We start from the raw sequence: 19,570 nt of genomic DNA on the forward strand, positions 1-19,570 counted from the left end.
AGGGAAGTGAATAACGAAGACGTTCATAAGTGGGAACACTAATACTTACATCCATCCTGCAGGCCTTAGAGCAATTATTGGACTGGGTGCTAACGGTTTGCAATAAATCTTCTTGTCCTTTACAGTAAAGATTCAACCAACAGTAAGGATGGATTTGGGGTAAAACATTGCCATTTTAACTATATAACTGTCAACAATCTGCTTTTTCTTAATGGGATGTCATTGCATGTATTCTTTCATACCTACACATGACATGTCACATAAACGTAGTCCTGAACTGGGAACTTGTTAATAACCGAAACTTAGCAACAAAGTGAAACTGTGCAATCGCAGGGCGACCTTGGCAGGGCAATGTTCCGAAACGGCATGGTAAACAGGCCGGGCTGTTCTCTCATGAATATGCATAGGCCAGCCGACGGATAACAAACGCTACTCTGTTCTGTTCTGTCAGTCAACACCAACACCACGAAGCTCCATCCTGTCTGTGTTGTTGTGTCTACTGTCCAGGTTGGTGAAAATCAAGGAGTGGGTGGACAGTCATGACCCCGGGGCGCTGGTCATCCCCTTCAGCGGAGGAGTGGAGAGTGTCCTGCAGGACATGAGTGAAGAGGAGATTCAGAAGTACTGCACCGAGCACAAGGCTCAGAGGTTAATTAGCATTCAGTCTCCCCACACTTTATTATCAACTGTGCCCTCCACGCACTCCTTTAATTACATGCGCTGATAGAATAATAAATGGGAGAGTAATTACCATTATAAAGCAAGGATCCCTCTCTTAACGGGAACAACTCAGTCAAAGGGTTTTCTTCTAAATTAAGTTTTTAACTGTCATCTGTCATCTACAGGTATAATTATAACTTGGGCATTTTGGGTGTATTGTTCATATGTGAAAACCTCTATGGAGGAAGAGAAATTGTGACAGCAGATTTTTTTTTCTCCCGAGCTCTGAGAGACGTTGGGATGAATTCTTAAAGGTGCTAAATGAGACGGCAAGCGTGCCAATTAATCCAAAAAAATCACTGGAGAATTAAATGCTCTATGTTAAACGAAGTGATCCTATTTTATTTATTTAATGAGTTTATATGCCGGGATTGATGTGGTCTTGCCAGAGAGGTGGCTACGAATCAAAGCAATACTAAAATACCCTAAATGACCTAGCATTTACAGCACCGTGAACAACATGAAAATTGATATTGCTTTCACCCTGCTTATTCTGACAGCGTTCTGACAAGGATCATCAAGGCTGGCTATGGAGCCCTACAGTTGGAGTACTTCTTCACAGCTGGACCAGACGAGGTCCGTGCGTGGACCATCCGGGTAAGACCCTGTCCCAGCGGCTGGCCGCGCCGCGAGCCGTTCCACCCTGCTGGCATCCAGCCTGATATCAGCCACTTTCAACTTTGTCATGGTCCTGCTTTAGCTAGTCATTACAGGCCAAGGATAACTTCAATTACTGGTGAGCTGCTGAACAGTGAAAGTGGGGGGCTACATTGATTGAGGAGGGCAACAATTGATTTTGCCCATTACGTCCTGAGAATGTTTCCATCCAGCGCAGATCTGCCTGCCCTCCTCCTGCCGCGGGAGATAAGGGGCCCTAGCATTGTGCCTGCCTAATCTGTGTGACGGGGGTTGTCTGTGCTGAAATTGATGTGGCTTTTCATTTGACCATTTGTGGGCCCTGCTGGGGGCTCCTCCTCCCTGTGTCTCAGTTTACTGAGCCCGCCGAGAGCCTGGGTGACACTGAATCACAGGCGGATTGACATCGATACAGATGTTGGCTCGGCACACTGGTATTGTGCAAATGTTTTAGAGGGAATAAAAGGATTAAGGGCCGTCCTAATAATGTGTTCTACCTGTCAGGAGTAGCATACCGATGCATTGGTTCATCCTATAACACATGTTAGTAACGTGAGCAGTGTTTAAGACAACTGGCTCAACTGAAAGTATGTACAGTACGTTCTTAAGAAAAAGAGGACTTTGAGCTTAAAGTTTTTGATTGACAATAATATATGAGCCACCTCCTCCCGGCCATGAGTGATGTCCTCGGTGTGTTTAGGAAAGTAACAGAAGTCCTCCAAGCCTTTCTCTCCTGTGGGCTTGTCTCCTTTGACATAACTGATTATGGCTAGCCTTGATTGTGTGTGAGAGGCATTTAGTCTGGTAAGCATCGGTGAGTAACTATATTAACCCAATACATCTTACATTGTAAAAACTGCACTCTGTAACGTGGTGCTGCTAAGCCCTTTAGCATGCTTTATTAGGCAGCCTCGAGGTGACCATTATCTATCAGGCTGCTCTGCATAGCTGTTAACTACTATGATGTGTACCTCTTGTAGTGTGGCATAGGACAAAATCATCCCCTAATCTATTTTCTCCACCTAGACAAACCTTGATGCTGATTAATGGTAGTTAAACTTACAAGCACTCCGTCAATGAGATTGCATAGGGATGGTAATGTATTGGAGTCATTAAATACACATCATTCTTTTGGCATGAAATATGTTGACCCCAACCTGATTATATACATAATTAAAGGTGCTCAACAGTTTCGAGGCACAGTGCTACGGAGCAGGGAGAGGGGGAGAGGGAGAGCAGGTCGACAGGCACAAGTCATAATGATGCAGAGCAGGAATGTCACTTATTTGGGTCATTTGTCAATTTCCCCCAGCATTATTTCAATGCATATAAATTGCGTATTTTATCAGAGACAGTTGTAACTTCTAGCGCTAAATGGGATTTAATGTAGAAAGAATTTATAAAACAGTTAGGGAAAACAGTTGTTTTTGGTACTCGGAATGGACATCTAAAACAATCAATTTGATATTTTCCATGGTTATTCCATTATAATGTATGTTCCGTTTAAATTCAAATGTATATTCCATAAAGGGAACTTTTACATTGACTTTCAATCATCTGCTGTGCTATGAAAACCTTTTGAGGAAGTTCAAACATGACAAAGAGGAGTAAGAATATGTACAAATACATATGTAGACAGTATACACTGTATATAAAATATAGTGAACGTTTCTATTTCAAAATGGTCAGGTATGATACAGCCAGGTCAATATAGTGTCTCTCCCACTGCAACACTGCCCCTCTCGCTCTCTGACGACCTGAGGCCAAAGTCGCAACCCACAATGAGGCAAGATTGCTTGGACAGAAATCAATAGCACCCTGGAATGGGAATCAGAAATTGCTGGTGGGCATTGATAGCAGCTCTGACTCCTTATCGGCCTCAAGGCTGCTCTACCAATGCACAACGGTGTGTAGTGCTATCCAGAAATCAGGAGCGAGGTAAGAATAACCCCCAACACACCCCCTAGCCATGCTCACTTCACCATCCCCCTATCAAACAGCATGTCAGTCCTGTGCTGTAATCCATCTTCTCCAAAACAATTAATTTACCTTGTGTGTCCTTTCTCTTTCCTCCTCCTGACAGAAAGGAACCAAGGCTCCACAGGCAGCCGGCAAGATCCACACGGACTTTGAGAAGGGCTTCATTATGGCTGAAGTAATGAAATTTGAGGATTTTAAAGAGGGAGGCAGTGAGAACGCTGTCAAGGTGAGCCGTCGGGGTGCGCCAGGAGATGAGGGAAGTCTCCTGTGATCAGTGGAGCTGACAGTCACCACACCGCTCGCACTGCAAATGCTCTTCACCTTTACTCAGGGGAAGAAATTACTGCACACACTCCGCCAGCGCACCTGACAAGCCAACTGATTCCGTCTCTAAACACTGCAATTCTACTCCTGCTGCACATATCTTTATCCCAATCTGCTCTAACAGGCTCATGGTAGGCCTTTCTTATACCTCAGACCAGCCGCTCAGAGGAAGCTCTCGGTACCCCACCAGGCGTTAACCAGCCACATCTATAGAGCACACCGTTAGCTTTACACTCTTTGCCGCCAAATCCCCAAGCCACTGTAGCAGCACTGTTACAGCGATATAAAGGGGCAAGTTAAATAAAGTGTGACATTTTCTTTTACACAAGGACTGTTTCACGGATGAACAGCACATAAGTGTGGCCTGCATATCTTCTTTTATAACTGCCAATGTAACTGCCAATGTTTGTTTTGACCTTTTTACTGGGATGTGGCTTTTAAATGGGCTCTGCTCTGTCAAATATAATCACTGTACTTCATGGTGAATTTGTGAAGACAATAGCTCTACGATAAATACAGCAGGTTATGTCGCTGAGCGCTTAAAGGCCCAGTGCAGTCAAAAACGTGATTTGCCTGTGGTTGTACATACTTCCACACTATGAGGTTGGAATAATACTATGAAAATTATGATAATGCCCTTTTAGTGTAAGAGCTGTTTGAAAAGACTTCCTGAAATCTCAGCCTGTTTGGTTAGGATTGAGTTTTGGCCTGCCTGGTAACATCACCAGGCGGTAAATTGGTTAATAGACCAATAAGAAATAGTTCCAAATCTCTCTGTCAGTAACAGCTAGTTTTGAGTTTGCCCCTCCCGACTCAGACCACTCCCCAACAGTCCCAGCCAGTTTTGTTTCTTTTTGTCCATTTTAATTTAAAACAATCACAGCAAGGTACTTAATTTTGACCCAGAAATGATTTGATATTGAGATAAAAATGGCTGCATTGGATCATTAAACGTTTTTATTCTCAGTCTATGAGTGCATGGAAATGCTCAGGGTAACTGTAAGACATTGGCTTCAACTACAACACCTCTCGTCGGGCCTGGTCGAGTTAACGCTATTGGGTCTTGCGTTTTCTTTTTTCAGAAGAAAGCTCGGGGCAAGGAACAACATTCCAAAGTGTTCCATGTCACACAATGGATTGTAGCAATTTCCCGACACCCACCGTGACTAGTGTGTCTGATGCTGTTGGTTTGTCTTGTAATGGTCCTGCCCTTGACACAGCAGGACATGAATCTGTCCGTGTCAGTGGTTAGCACGTGTCTAGAGGAAGTGCCTCTATTGGTTTACCTCCAGAACCTTGACTGGCATCTGTTATTAGTGGGTACAAAGCCCTTCACAGTCCTATTATGTAGATAGTTGTGGTACTTAAGCTTCAAACATGATTAAACTTGACCACCAGCCAATAGCTGTTGATGACATCAAACCATGTGGTAATTGGATACTTTTTAACCTGAAATTGGCCTGGCTTCTGTTTTAAAATGTAGCAGGTCTAAAAGTAACAGTGAGAAGTTGTTTCACCAATGGAATATATGGATTAAACAATTAGGGATGAGGACAAAGTGGAGATCACAGAGTTTGTAGATGAGTATCAGACAGTAATCCCTCCTAAATCCTGTGCAGGAGATGTATGATTAGCACTGGCAAGGAGTGAGAGCTTGGCATACTGACTCCTAATGTCACCCAGTAGATCTCCAAATCCTCTGTCTGGCAGATATCCATGCACTACATTACTAGCCCTATAGGGATCTGGAAATTACCAAAACATTTGAATAATTCAATAATATTTCACCTCAATTCTTTGTAAAAAATGTGTATAAATCCTCTGTAATGTATTTCTGGTTACTAGTTCCTAAAGTGTCAGGAGAGGGTGAAATGTGCAGAGCTCTAGGGGTTTGAACATGATTGTTATAGAAGCCTGACGTCAGAGCCTCAGGTCCTGTTGCATGCTCTCCTTCCAATCCCCGTTCCCTCGTGTATATGTGGACATGGAGCATTTTTGACTGCAGCATTAAGGCCAATGCTAGTTCATGTCAGTTGTGGGAATGGGCTGTTTGAATAGGCCAGCGTACAGGGATATCACATTATTAGTAATCATATCTGCTTAAGCCAAGCTTGCTCCTCCAGATGGCTGCTTTCAAGTGCAAATGAACCAGTTAGACGTGTCTGGTTTAATACATACTCTGGAATCACAAATAGCCATTGATCCCCCCTCCAAGCAGTGTTTCTGGTGCTATAGAGTCTGGATTAAATGGTCTCCTGAGCCTTTAAAGGGACATTGATTCTTCTAATTAATTGTGCTCTGTGCAGAACCAGAATGCATAAACCCGTCCGTATTAGCACTTCAAGTCAATTATTTTGAGTTTGCCCGGGAAGGGGAACAAACACATCTAATGTATACAAAAGAAATGTTGGAACTTATTTTGTTTCCTTGAGAAGTATGAGGTTGCTATAATGAAGAGCGTTATTAACATTTTACTTGTACATATGAATGGAAATTGACAGAGAAGAGGGTTGTTCACTCAGTGGGAATCTAGTCACTCCATGAATAAAACATGACTGTGTGTATATGCTGTTTTCAGGAAAGAGTGAGATGATCACGTGTGTTCATTGCTAATTTACTATTTATAGCCATTTCTTGTTTTTCATTACTGTCATTAATTAGGTGTTGTGTTTCTCTGTTTTATAGGCATCGGGGAAATACAGACAACAGGGGAAAACCTACATTGTGGAGGACGGAGACGTCATCTTTTTCAAATTCAACACGCCGAACCAGCCCAAGACTAAGAAGTGACTCCGTCACAGTCTGTTGGCTACCAGAATGGACTGTGCCGTTAGATAATTCCTCTTCTTTGTTTTAGACAGAATAAAGCTGGAGATTGTGATTGATACCTGCCAGGTCGGCTCAGTCCTACCTACTGCCCACTCTGCCACATTATCCCTGTTTGTTTTTGCTTCAGGAGAATTCCATACAGTCCCCCTTGCCAAAGAAAAGGTCCACTAAACGTTGACAGCTTTTGGTAGGAGCATTTGAAGAAGCGTATTACTCTCTTGATACTTCATTAATCTCCATCACTGGTGCCAGGCCTGACACAGCTGACAGCAGGGACAAAGCGACCTGCTCCTCTCCTCCTTCCGGAGATAATGCATGTTTTACAGTAGCCCAGATGTCTATACTCAATAAAACATTTGACAAAACCAGCCTGTGTGTGTTTGGGGATGTCTGTATTGACTGGCGCGCGGGTTGCAGACAGCGATAGTGGGTCCTGCTGGCAACTGATTACAGAATTAAAAGACACAGTTGACAGTGGCTCTGGCAGAGAGAGGACAACCATAATTGTATCTGTAAAGCGATTCTTATTGTAGAGGCCTAAGTGTGGGATATTGATTATTTCATACAAGAGAATTGGTCAGGTGAAATTGTGTTTGAATGAACCGTTCCTCTCCATGGTTAGTCCTGATATTCTGAGATGTTCTGTATTTAAAGAGACTGCTTATAAATGTGCACCCCATTATTATTGAGAGTGCCATTATCATTAGACAGGTTTGCCTGAAGGCTGTTTTTGTAATAATTCCTCTGTGTCGCCATTCTACTGAATGACCGGGAAAACGCAACAACTAAACCAAAACAATTTCCATTCGAATAGTCTTCATTTAAGTCTAAAATAGAAAATAAGTCTAAAATAAAATAGAAGTCACAATTCGGGAGCACAACTAAAAAAGAAAAACACGAGAAAAAAAACATTCCTAGTCCCACTGAAGTAGTGTTTTTCTCACCTGTATACTTTGTGTGTAAGTGTTTTTGAGGCATTTATGCTGATGGAATGGTATGGCTGGAGCTGCGGACGCTGCTGCAAAGTGAAATTGTCTGCTCCACAGGAGTGAGAACACAGAGCGGATCAAGCTCCTTCGCTGAATATCTTGCCTCTATAAATACCCCTCTCTGCAGAGAACAAAATGGCCTTCTCGTAGAGGCACAAAGATTGAATAAAAATTGTCATTTCTCTGGAAGTGCATTGCATGCACTAGCTTAAAGAAATTGTGTGTTGACCAAACAAAGACTGCACAAACCCTGCAAAGCATAGTGTTTGGCATTGAAATAAAGTTGTATTACTGTCTTCAAGATATAATCAAAAATAGAATCATGACCAAAAACTAGGATCATGTTTGATGGGGGATGTTGAGGGCGGAAGAAAACGGATGGCCTGACATTCTCCTGTAGAATTCTCTCATATAGAGCAGAATTCATGGTTCCTTCTATTAAGGCAAGTCGTCCAGGTCCTGAGGCAGCAAAGCATCCCCAAACCATCACACTACCTCCACCATGCGTGACCGTTGGTATGAGGTTCTTACCGTGGAATGCAGTGTTTGGTTTTCGCAAGGCATAATGGGACCCATCTCGTCCAAAAAGTTGACTGAATATATCTAAAATAGCACCCGGAAGATCACCAGTCGCATTTGTCCCGTGGAAAACCAAACACTGCATTTCCACAGTAAGAACCTTATACCAACGGTCAAGCATGGTGGTGGTAGTGTGATGGTTTGGGGATGCTTTGCTGCCTCAGGACCTGGACAACTTGCCTTAATAGAAGGAACCATGAATTCTGCTCTGTATGAGATAATTCTACAGGAGAATGTCAGGCTATTAATCTGTGAGCTGAAGCGCAGCTGGGTCATCAGCAAGACAATGATCCAAAACACACAATCAAGTCTACATGAAAATGGCAACAAACAAAAAAATATTTAGAATGTTTGGAATGGCCTAGTCAAAGTCCAGACCTAATCCCAGGATGTTTTGGCAGGACATGAAATGAGAAGTTCATGCTTGAAAACCCATAAATGTCACTGAGTTAAAGCAGTTCTGTATGCTAGAGTGGGCTGAAATTCCCTACACAGCGATGTGAGAGACTGATCAACAACTACAGGTATAACAACCACTTATTGAGTGTAAGGGGGCAATTACTTTTTCACACAGGGGAATTGGGTGTTGCATAACTTTGTTAATTCAATAAATCAAATAAGGATACTTTGTTTTTGTTCTTTGTAAACCCATGTTCCCTTTATCTAATATTAGGTTTTGGTTGAAGATCTGATAACATTCAGTATCAAAAATAGAGAAAATCAGAAAGGGGACAAATACTTTTTCACGGCATTGTAGGTCTTGCGGCATTACAAATCTTCCTCCTACAGTAGCCCCATTAAGAACACTCAACAACTTTCACTGGCCATCATAGTTGCCATGTACAGTGGGGCAAAAAAGTATTTAGTCAGCCACCAATTGTGCAAGTTCTCCCACTTAAAAAGATGAGAGAGGCCTGTAATTTTTATCATAGGTACACATCAACTATGACAGACAAAATTAGAAGAAAAAAAACAGAAAATCACATTGTAGGATTTTTAATGAATTTATTTGCAAATTATGGTGGGAAATAAGTATTTGGTCAATAACAAAAGTTTATCTCAATACTTTGTTATACACCCTTTGTTGGCAATGACAGAGGTCAAAGTTTTCTGTAAGTCTTCACAAGGTTTTCACACACTGTTGCAGGTATTTTGGTCCATTCCTCCATGCAGATCTCCTCTAGAGCAGTGATGTTTTGGGGCTGTTGCTGGGCAACACCGACTTTCAACTCCCTCCAAAGATGTTCTACTCCAGGACCTTGAAATGCTTCTTACGAAGCCACTCCTTCGTTTCCCGGGCGGTGTGTTTGGGATCATTGTCATGCTGAAAGACCCAGCCACGTTTCATCTTCAATGCCCTTGCTGATGGAAGGAGGGTTCCACTCAAAATCTCAAGATACATGGCCCCATTCATTCTTTCCTTTACACGGATCAGTCGTCCTGGTCCCTTTGCAGAAAAACAGCCCCAAAGCATGATGTTTCCACCACCATGCTTCACAGTAGGTATGGTGTTCTTTGGATGCAACTCAGCATTCTTTGTCCTCCAAACACAACGAGTTGAGTTTTTACCAAAAAGTTATATTTTGGTTTCATCTGACCATATGACATTCTCCCAATCTTCTTCTGGATCATCCAAATGCTCTTTAGCAAACTTCAGATGGGCCTGGACATGTACTGGCTTAAGCAGGGGGACACGACTGGCACTGCAGGATTTGAGTCCCTGGCAGCGTAGTGTGTTACTGATGGTAGGCCTTGTTACTTTGGACCCAGTCCTCTGCAGGTCATTTACTACGTCCCCCCGTGTGGTTATGGGATTTTTGCTCACCGTTGTTGTGATCATTTTGACCCCACGGGGTGAGATCTTGCGTGGAGCCCCAGATCGAGGGAGATTATCAGTGGTCTTGTATGTCTACCATTTCCTAACAATTGCTCCCACAGTTGATTTCTTCAAACCAAGCTGCTTACCTATTGCAGATTCAGTCTTCCCAGCCTGGTGCAGGTTTACAATTTTGTTTCTGGTGTCCTTTGACAGCTCTTTGGTCTTGGCCATAGTGGAGTTTGGAGTGTGACTGTTTGAGGTTGTGGACAGGTGTCTTTTAATACTGATAACAAGTTCAAACAGGTGCCATTAATACAGGCAACGAGTGGAGGACAGAGGAACCTCTTAAAGAAGAAGTTACAGGTCTGTGAGAGCCAGAAATCTTGCTTGTTTGTAGGTGACCAAAAACTTATTTTCCACCATAATTTGCAAATAAATTCATAAAAAATCCTACAATGTAATTTTCTGGATTTTTCCCCCTAATTTTGTCTGTCATAGTTGAAGTGTACCTATGATGAAAATTACAGGCCTCTTTTTAAGTGGGAGAACTTGCACAATTGGTGGCTGACTAAATACTTTTTTGCCCCACTGTATGTTCTATATGCTTGTGTAAGTTAAGCTACTGGGGGTATTTTAGGTTAATTATTGTGTGAGTGAAACCATGAAGTTTCTCCAGGGACTACAGTGGGGGCTAAAGACATTCCTTCACATTCTTTTTAGGCAAGAGTGGTGTTGTTGTTGTTAGCCAACCCCCAAACTCTACTTTGAGGCCCATTCATCTAGTGTAGTTTTAAGGGCCTTGGAATGACAAATTGTTCTCTGTGGTCTGCCGTCAGTGTTTTGTTTTTCATATAATGCAGTGACAGTACATTTCTTAGGAAAGGTAATAATGTTATTTAGAATCGTACAGATGTACCCCTTAAGAAAAAACACCATAAAAGGATTCTGGTCTTTAATCAAGTCATAAGTAGGCCATTTTGGTGTTTAATACCAACAAGCTTGCTATCAAAGGGTCAGAGCAGGGCTAATTTGGTCTCCTTTCTGTAAGGGAACTCCACATCTGCCTGTATATCATGTCTTGTTAAATAGTTTGCATTAGTAGAAGGCAAATAATTCAAGCTGTCTAATTTAGCTGTCTAATCCAGGCTGTATCACAACTGGCCGTGATTGGGAGTCTCATAGGGTGGCGCACAATTGGCCCAGCGTTGTCCGGGTTTGGCCGATGTAGGCCGTCATTTTAAATAAGAATTTGTTCTTAACTGACTTGCCTAGTTAAATTAAATAAAGGTTCAATAATAATTATTATTTTTAATTTAAAAAAAAAGTAAATCAATGTTTTTATACTTTATTGGAGAACAGCTTTGATGTTACAGTGATCTCTCTGCTTGCTTTACTGTAAAATTATTCCCACATTTCACACTTGGTTTAATAACAATTTGTGGCATCATATCTGACATTGAAATGATTTAATGTGTTGAAAGTAGTTATATTTTTAAGTCAGATCAATTACAATGAATTTACAGAATGAAGGACAGTAGTTGGATGTAGGGACATCAACAACGATTAGTAGCTGTTTGGGCCCTCTCTGTCTATTGGTACAAACGTTCTGTCAGCATCATCAATCAAGTGGTGCCACTCCGCCCAGAGGCTAACCACAATGGCACCAAATCAAGAATGGCAGAGAGTAAAAAGCCAGTTCTAAAAAGTGCACTCATGAAAGACCAAAGCCTGCTATTGTAAATCACCAGCCTGGTCTCATAGACTAGACATAACATAGTAAATGAAAATCGGGGACACTCAAATTAGTATGATATGTTATGTTTGGTACGGTTACATAAGACAGAAGGTTACTTATGACAAATAACGTGAATGTCTAGCAAACCAAAGGTTGCGTGTTTGAATCTCATCAAGGACAACTTTGGCATTTGAGCTAATTAGTTTGAAACTTTGAAACTACTTTTGAGCTACTTTGCAACTAATTTAGCATGTTAGCTAACCCTTCCCCTAGCCCTAACCATTTAACCTACTCCTAACCCTAACCTTAACCCTAACCTTAGGGACTGGATTTAAACAGACGGAAGCCACTGGCCTATTTTAGACGTCACCATCTATTATCTCCAAAGTTTTGATATCTTCCATTAATTGCGGCCACAAATCTGCCATAGAAATAGATGATGACGATCTATTTCTATGAGATGATGCGCTGTTAATATGGATAACTATTGAAAGATAGCTGATATGCATTTTTCTACATTGTAATGGACACAGTGTAATCTTTGGTAGCTAGGCTGCTGGCAGTCTTTGGTACATCAAAGCCAAGCCAGCCTGTGCTCAAGGTTCTCACATGAGAAGTGGAATGATAGTCTACAATGACTTTGCTCACGATCATGCATGCCGCAAATGACTTGATAAGTTCCTTGAATTTTCTTTTGTGGGTGCCTTTTCATTATCTAGATAGACACTTGTGGTTTCTAGCTAACGTTACACCAAACAAAGCAGTGAAGCACATAACGAAGAAATACTTTAGTGGCCAAAACCATTCATCTTGGGGTGACGGGGGGAGTGGGTTTGCAATGCTATCATATCATGCAATTTTATCATTTTACCCGCAAAACACCAGTCTCAACGTCAACAGTGGAGAGGCGACTCCAGGATGCTGGCCTTCTAGGCAGAGTTCCTCTGTCCAGTGTCTGTGTTCTTTTGCCCATCTTAATATTTTATTTTTATTGGCCAGTCTGAGATATGGCTTTTTCTTTGCAACTATGCCTAGAAGGCCAGCATCCTGGAGTCGTCTCTTCACTGTTGACGTTGAGACTGGTGTTTTGCAGGTACTATTTAATAAAGCTGCCAGTTGAGGACTTGTGAGGCGTCTGTTTCTCAAACTAGACACTCTAATGTACTTGTCTTCTTGCTCAGTTGTGCACCGGGACCTCCCACTCCTCTTTCTATTCTGGTTAGAGCCAGTTTGCGCTGTTCTGTGAAGGGAGTAGTACACAGCGTTGTACGAGTTCATCAGTTTCTTGGCAATTTCTTGCATTGAATAGCCTTCATTTCTCAGAACAAGAATAGACTGACGAGTTTCAGAAGAAAGTTATTTGTTTCTAGCCATTTTGCGCCTGTAATCGAACCCACAAATGCTGATGCTCCAGATAGTCAACTAGTCTAAAGAAGTTTTAATGCTTATTTAATCAGCACGACAGTTTTCAGATGTGCTAACATAATTGCAAAAGGGTTTTCTAATGATCAATTATCCATTTAAAATGATAAACTTAGATTAGCTAACACAACATGCAATTGGAATACAGGAGTGATGGTTGCTGATAATGAGCCTCTGTACTCCTATGTAGATATTCCATTAAAAAATCTGCTGTTGCCAGCTACAATAGTCATTTACAACACTAACAACATCTACACTGATCAATTTCATGTTATTTTAATGGACAAAAAAATCATTTTCTTTCAATAACAAGGACATTTCTAAGTGACCCCAAACTTTTGAATGGTAGTGTGTGTATATATATATATATATATATATATAGTACCAGTCAAAAGTTTGGACACACCTACTCATTCAAGTTTTTATTTATTTATCTTTGCTATTTTCTACATTGTAGAATAATAGTGAAGACATCAAAACTATGAAATAACACATATGGAATCATGTAGTAACCAAGAAAGTGAAACAAATCTAAATATATTTTATATTCTTCAAAGTAGCCACCCTTTGCTTTGATGACAGTTTTGCACACTCTTGGCATTCTCCCAAACAGCTTCATGAGGTAGTCACGTGGAATGCATTTCAATTAACAGGTGTGCATTGTTAAAAGTTAATTTGTGCAATTTCTTTCCTTCTTAATGTTGGTATAGAGAAGATAGCCCTATTTGGTAAAAGACCAAGTCTATATTATGGCAAGAATAGCTCACATAAGCGAAGATAAATGACAGTCCATCATTACTTTAAGACATGAAGGTCAATCAATCTGTAAAATTTCAAGAATCAAGTGCAGTTGCAAAAATCATCAAGCGCTATGATGAATCTGGCTCTCATGAGGACTGCCACAGGAAAGGAAGAACCAGAGTTACCTTTGCTGCAGAGCATGAGTTCAGTAGAGTGACCAGCCATAGAAATTGCAGCCTAAATAAATGCTTAACAGAGTTCAAGTAAAAGACACATCAACTGTTCAGAGGAGGCCGCGTAAATCAGGCCTTCATGTTCGAATTGCTACAAAGAAACCACTACAAAAGGACACCAATAATAAGATGAGACTTGCTTAACATGAGCAATGGACATTAGACCGGTGGGAAGTCTGTCCTTTGGTCTGATGAGTCCAAATTTGAGATTTTTGGTTACAACCGCCGTGTCTTTGTGAGACGCAGAGGAGGTGAACGGATGATCTCCTTGTGTGTGGTTCCCACCGTGAAGCATGAAGGAGGAGGTGTGATGGTGTGGGGGTGCTTTCCTGTGTGATCTTTTTAGAATTCAAGGCACACTTGAGCATTCTGCAGCGATACACCATCTCATCTGGTTTGCGCTTCGTGGGACTACCATTTGTTTTTCAAAAGGACAATGACGCAACACACCTCCAGTCTGTGTAAGGGCTATTTGACCAAGGAGGAGAGTGATGGAGTGCTGCATCAGATGACCTGGCCTCCAGAATCACCCAACCTCAACCCAATTGAGATGGTTTGGGATGAGTTGGCCCGCAGGTTGAAGGAAAAGCAGCCAACAAGTGCTCAGCATATGTGGGAACTCCTTCAAGACTGTTGGAAAAGCATTCCAGGTGAAGCTGGTTGAGAGAGAGCTATGAGTATGCAAAGCTGTCATCAAGGCAAAGGGTGGCTACTTTGAAGAATCTCAAATACAAAATATATTTGGAGTAGAACACGTGTTATTTCATAGTTTTGATGTCTTCACTATTATAATATTTTTTAAAGTGTTCTACTCCGCTAGCCAGCACCTCGCCTAAATAGGTGTGTGTTTCTTTCCCCCCTAGATTCACCATTATTCTACAATGTATGTCTGTCTAGCTGGCTCCAGAGTAGCACAGCGGTCTAAGGCACTACATCTCAGTGCAAGAGGTGTCACTACAGTCCCTGGTTTGAATCCAGGCTGAATCACATCCGGCCGTGATTGGGAGTCCCATAGGGCGGCGCACAATTGGCCAAGCATTGTCCGGGGTTGGCCTGGGTAGGCCGTCATTGTAAATAAGATTTTTTTCTTAACTGACTTGCCTAGTTAAATAAAGGTCAAATAAATACATTTGAAACATTTAAAAAATAACTTGAGTAAGTGATGAGTAATGAGTAGGTGTGTCCAAACTTTTGACTGATATTGTGTATATATATATATATATATTTTTTTTTTTCTTCTGTTTACAGACTACCTCAACAAATTATCCAATTCATTATTGTAATTTTCTGGTTAAAAACAGGAGGGTCAAAAACCACACCTTATTTTATATTTGCTCCCTGGCTCATGCAGCCAATTGGACACAAGGCTGTTTTGCTCATCTCAGTCACAAAGAGGAAGAACTTTGCAGCTGTTTCTGATTAATAAACAACGCCATGCTGGTGGGTGGTAACATTCAAATAAAACCCAGACCTGAAACTAAATGTAGGCTGAAAACTATTTGTATGTCATATCATAGGGAAAGATACAGCATTCACAAGGATTTACACGAAGTGGGCAGTTCGGATTTGGCATTCAAGCCCAAATATATTCAACTTTGATTAAAACAATGATTTATTGACTTAAATCGTAGTTCAACATCATGGGTACATCATGGGTAAGCTCAAAAAAGTGGATGTGGGCGTTTAACCCCTAGCCTAGCTAATGTTAGCATTAGCCACTTAGCTAACGTTAATAACAACTAATTGGAATTGCAATAACATATTATTAATTGTAATTTGTAACATATCATATGACATGGATGATGGACATTCACAAATTAATACAAACCATACCAAACATAATATATCATGCTAATTTGGGTGTCCAGATTTGTATCTACTATGTTACATCTACCCCTGAGTCCAGGTTGCAGCCACAATAGTTATAATAGTTCAGCCTTAACCCCAAAAGAATGAGCATTTACAAAGAATTTATGGGATGATAAATAAACACATAAATAACCTTGACATGTTGAGTACAAACAATGCACACACAAGGGATATGTGTTTGGAAATTCCGTGGAGACTGTAAATGTAAATAGTCCGGGTGGCCATTTGATTCAGCACTCTTTTGGCTTGGGGGTAGAAGCTGTTAAGGAGCCTTTTGGTCATAGACTTGGCGCTCCGATACCGCTTGCCGTGCGGTAGCAAAGAGAACAGTCTATGACTTGGGTTACTGGAGTCTTTGACAATATTTTGGGCTTTCCTCTGACACTGTCTAGTATATAGGTCCTGGATGGCAGGAAGCTTGGCCCCAGTGATGTACTGGGCCGTATGCACTACCCTCTGTAGCACCTTACAGTCAGATGCTGAGCAGTTGTCATACCAGGCAGTGATGCAACTGGTCAAGATGCTCTCGATGGTGCAGCTGTAGAACTTTTTGAGGATCTGGGGACCCATGCCAAATCTTATCAGTCTCCTGAGGGGGAAAAAAGTGTCTTGGTGTGTTTGGACCATGATAGTTCGTTGGTGATGTGGTCACAGAGGAACTTGAAACTCTCGACCCGCTCCACTACAGCCTCGTCGATGTTAATTGGAGCCTGTTTGTCCCCTTTTCCTGTAGTCCACAATCAGCTCCTCTGTCTTGCTCACATTGAGGGAGAGGTTGTTGTCCTGGCACCACACTGCCACGTCTCTGACCTCCTCCCTATAGGCCGTTTCATCATTGTCGGTAATCAGGCCTACCACTGTTGTGTCATCTGCAAACTTAATGACGGTGTTGGAGTCGTGTTTGGCCACGCAGTCGTGGGTGAACAGGGAGTACAGGAGTGGACTAACCACACACCCCTGAGGGGCCCCAGTGTTGAGGATCAGTGTGGCAGACATGTTCTTGACTACCCTTACCACCTGGCCCATCAGGAAGTCCAGCTGCAGAGGGAGATGTTTAGTCCCAGAATCCTTAGCTTAGTGGTGAGCTTTGTGGGCGCTATGGTGTTGAATGCTGAGCTGTAGTCAATGGACAGCATTCTCACATTGGTGTTCCTTTTGTCACGGTGGGAAAGGACAGTGTGGAGTGCGATTGAGATTGCATCATCTGTGGATCTATTGGGGCGGTATGTGAATTGGAGTGGCTCTAGGTTATCCGGGATGATGCTGTTGTCAAAGCCGGTGCACAGTAGCTTTCCATTTGGAAGTTGTTACAACAGGAAGAGCATAACTTAAAGTTGATTTATTACTGTCACCTTAAGGCTGAACAAACCTACAATAAAGTTAATGCCATTTTTTAAACTCATTTTAAGAAATCATGTGGGGGAGTGTCCATGGCTTGCTGCAAGATGTTGACAGATCTAGCATTCCTTTACATTTCCCAAATCGGTTTGTTTATTGATAGACCCAAAGGACACAGGCTGATCTCACAGATGGATTGGAATTAATTTGAATATGATTCTCCCCCAGGAAGTATGAAGGAACATTTTATACTCAAAATGGAAAGAAATATGATTATTTTTTCCAAAGGGGCATCATTCCAGAATATATCCCTTTTTCAAGTTCTGAGAGGAGGCTGTTGTGTACATTGCAGGCCTGTGTTATTTGCCCTTGATATAGTAAACTGGGTTTCATTGGGCGTAAATGACTATCAGTGAGTGACTTTCACTGAATACGTCCAACCTGCTACAATACAGAAGATCAGTGGGTACCTAGACTTTGGACCTCCTGCTCCACAGCTGAACCCGAGTGACTCCTAGAAAACCAGAATAATGTTTCTGTGTCCGTATTCATGCCTTTCTCAAAGTTGTAATCGAGATCCATTTGGTATTCTACCCACAATTCCCCCTACTTTCACCATTTTACATTTTCCCTCTGAGGCGCCATTTACAGTGTCCCACAAGGTGTCTCCAGCAGAGCAGTTTCTCCCCATGGGGTCACCTCTCTCTTGGACTGGCCCTCATGAAACAACTGTCAATACGCTAATATGAGTTTTGATCCTGGCTGACCAAGAACACGCTCTGCCTCAATGCTTAATTCTGGACAATGACAGATATTACAGGGGTTGTCTGCTTTAGTTAATATGATTCATCTTATCCATCATTTAACCTTGTGCTTATCTCATTTTCCTCTTGAACCCACTGTAAGCTATTGTTGTTACTGAATACGCAATCAATTGCAGTGCTAAAATACAGTAGTAGTGAAAGATGTGATGCCATTTAATTCAACTTACATTTGGTGTAAATATACTGTAATATGTTTACAAGATAAACTGAATATTGATGGAACTGTACAGAGCTATACAGACCATTGTATTGAACAGCTTGCTCCTTGTTGCATCAAAACTCCCACTGGGCAATTGCTCTGAAAAGTTAGTCTGCTCATGGCATTCTCATGTCTTCTACGATATTGGATTAGATGTCTGCTCTTATTAGGATCTATATTTGACTTTCCCTTTTAACTTGGATTTCTTTGTTGAAATTGCTGATAACTTTCCGTGGACTGGAGTAAGACAGACAGACATAGCTGCAAGAATTTCTAAAGGCTGTTTCCGTAGGCCTATGTTTACCTGACACTTGGATTGACAGCAGAGTGATTGGAAATATCCACCATTCACTGGCGTGAGCTCCTGAGTGCCAGAAAAGTGCTTTTGTAGTCTGCTTGTAATGGGCCAAGTTTGAATTGAAGGTTGAGAGAAATGGCCCCACTCTGGTCGCACTCTGTGAGGAACTGACATACCGCAAATAATGTTCTGGAGAAGAAGTGAGGGCCTTGCATCACAGACAGAGGAAAGGCAATACAACACAATTATATTCAATTTCAACGCAATCTTGCCAATATTGCATTATATGTACAAGATAGTTAATAAAAAAATGAGATACATGCTATAACTCACTTTACAGGAAAGCACTAGTAGTGAACTGGATAGCAGCTGTTTATTTATTGTACCCTTGCCTAATGCACTACCAGTATTTTTTAAGGACCTCTGTGCTACCTTCCATGATATAAACAAGGTGGAAATTACATTTCCTTAGGAATGATGACAAGTATGGTAGAATGTATTATTCTTACTGTAAGAAAGGTCACCTTTAGTGCATGAGCTCACCCCAGTGAGAATTCCAAAATCAACATTCAATATGAACATAAAATACCACAGCCATACTTCATTATATAAATGAGCAGTTTACTTATTAGAAAAAGACAAATATTAAATGTACATAGAGTATAACAGTGTACAATGATGTTTGACTACTTTTGGTGTTCCTAGCTTTTGAGCATAGGGTCTGCTCTGTGCCAGAGTGCGCTCTGGGAGGTCGTAAATTTAGAGCGTTTCGCTCTCGGAGGGTTCACTGAACGCTCTGGCAGAGGGATAGGGTTGATCCGAGCGTTCTGACCTCACAACGTTAGTCAAGCACCCAAGCGAACTGGCTAATATTGGCTAACTTGCTAGCTACTTCCAGACACAAATGAGAGAACACATCACTCTGACCATTGTACTCGCTCTAGCAGAGCTGTTATCCCAGAGCTTTGGTAACTGTGCTGCGGACGACAATTTATTTACACTGTTTTGCCGGCGTTTACTGACACCGGCCATATT

The 19,570-nt window shown here is 41.7% G+C and overlaps 1 protein-coding gene across 2 annotated transcripts in view; it reads left to right on the top strand.

The window, feature by feature from the left end:
- Positions 1–6,854, top strand: part of LOC118366670 (obg-like ATPase 1) — a 44,260-nt gene extending 37,406 nt beyond the window's left edge. For both annotated transcript variants that reach the window (XM_052493788.1, XM_052493790.1), the window contains exons 8-11: positions 508–648; positions 1,221–1,317; positions 3,440–3,562; positions 6,346–6,854. In XM_052493788.1, the coding sequence (XP_052349748.1) occupies positions 508–648; positions 1,221–1,317; positions 3,440–3,562; positions 6,346–6,450 (466 nt within the window). In that variant the 3' untranslated portion in view covers positions 6,451–6,854. The remainder of the gene's footprint in view (positions 1–507; positions 649–1,220; positions 1,318–3,439; positions 3,563–6,345) is intronic.
- The last annotated feature ends 12,716 nt before the right edge of the window (positions 6,855–19,570 follow it).

The sequence above is a fragment of the Oncorhynchus keta genome, chromosome 34 (genome assembly GCF_023373465.1).
Source record: "Oncorhynchus keta strain PuntledgeMale-10-30-2019 chromosome 34, Oket_V2, whole genome shotgun sequence".
Lineage (NCBI taxonomy): Eukaryota > Metazoa > Chordata > Actinopteri > Salmoniformes > Salmonidae > Oncorhynchus > Oncorhynchus keta.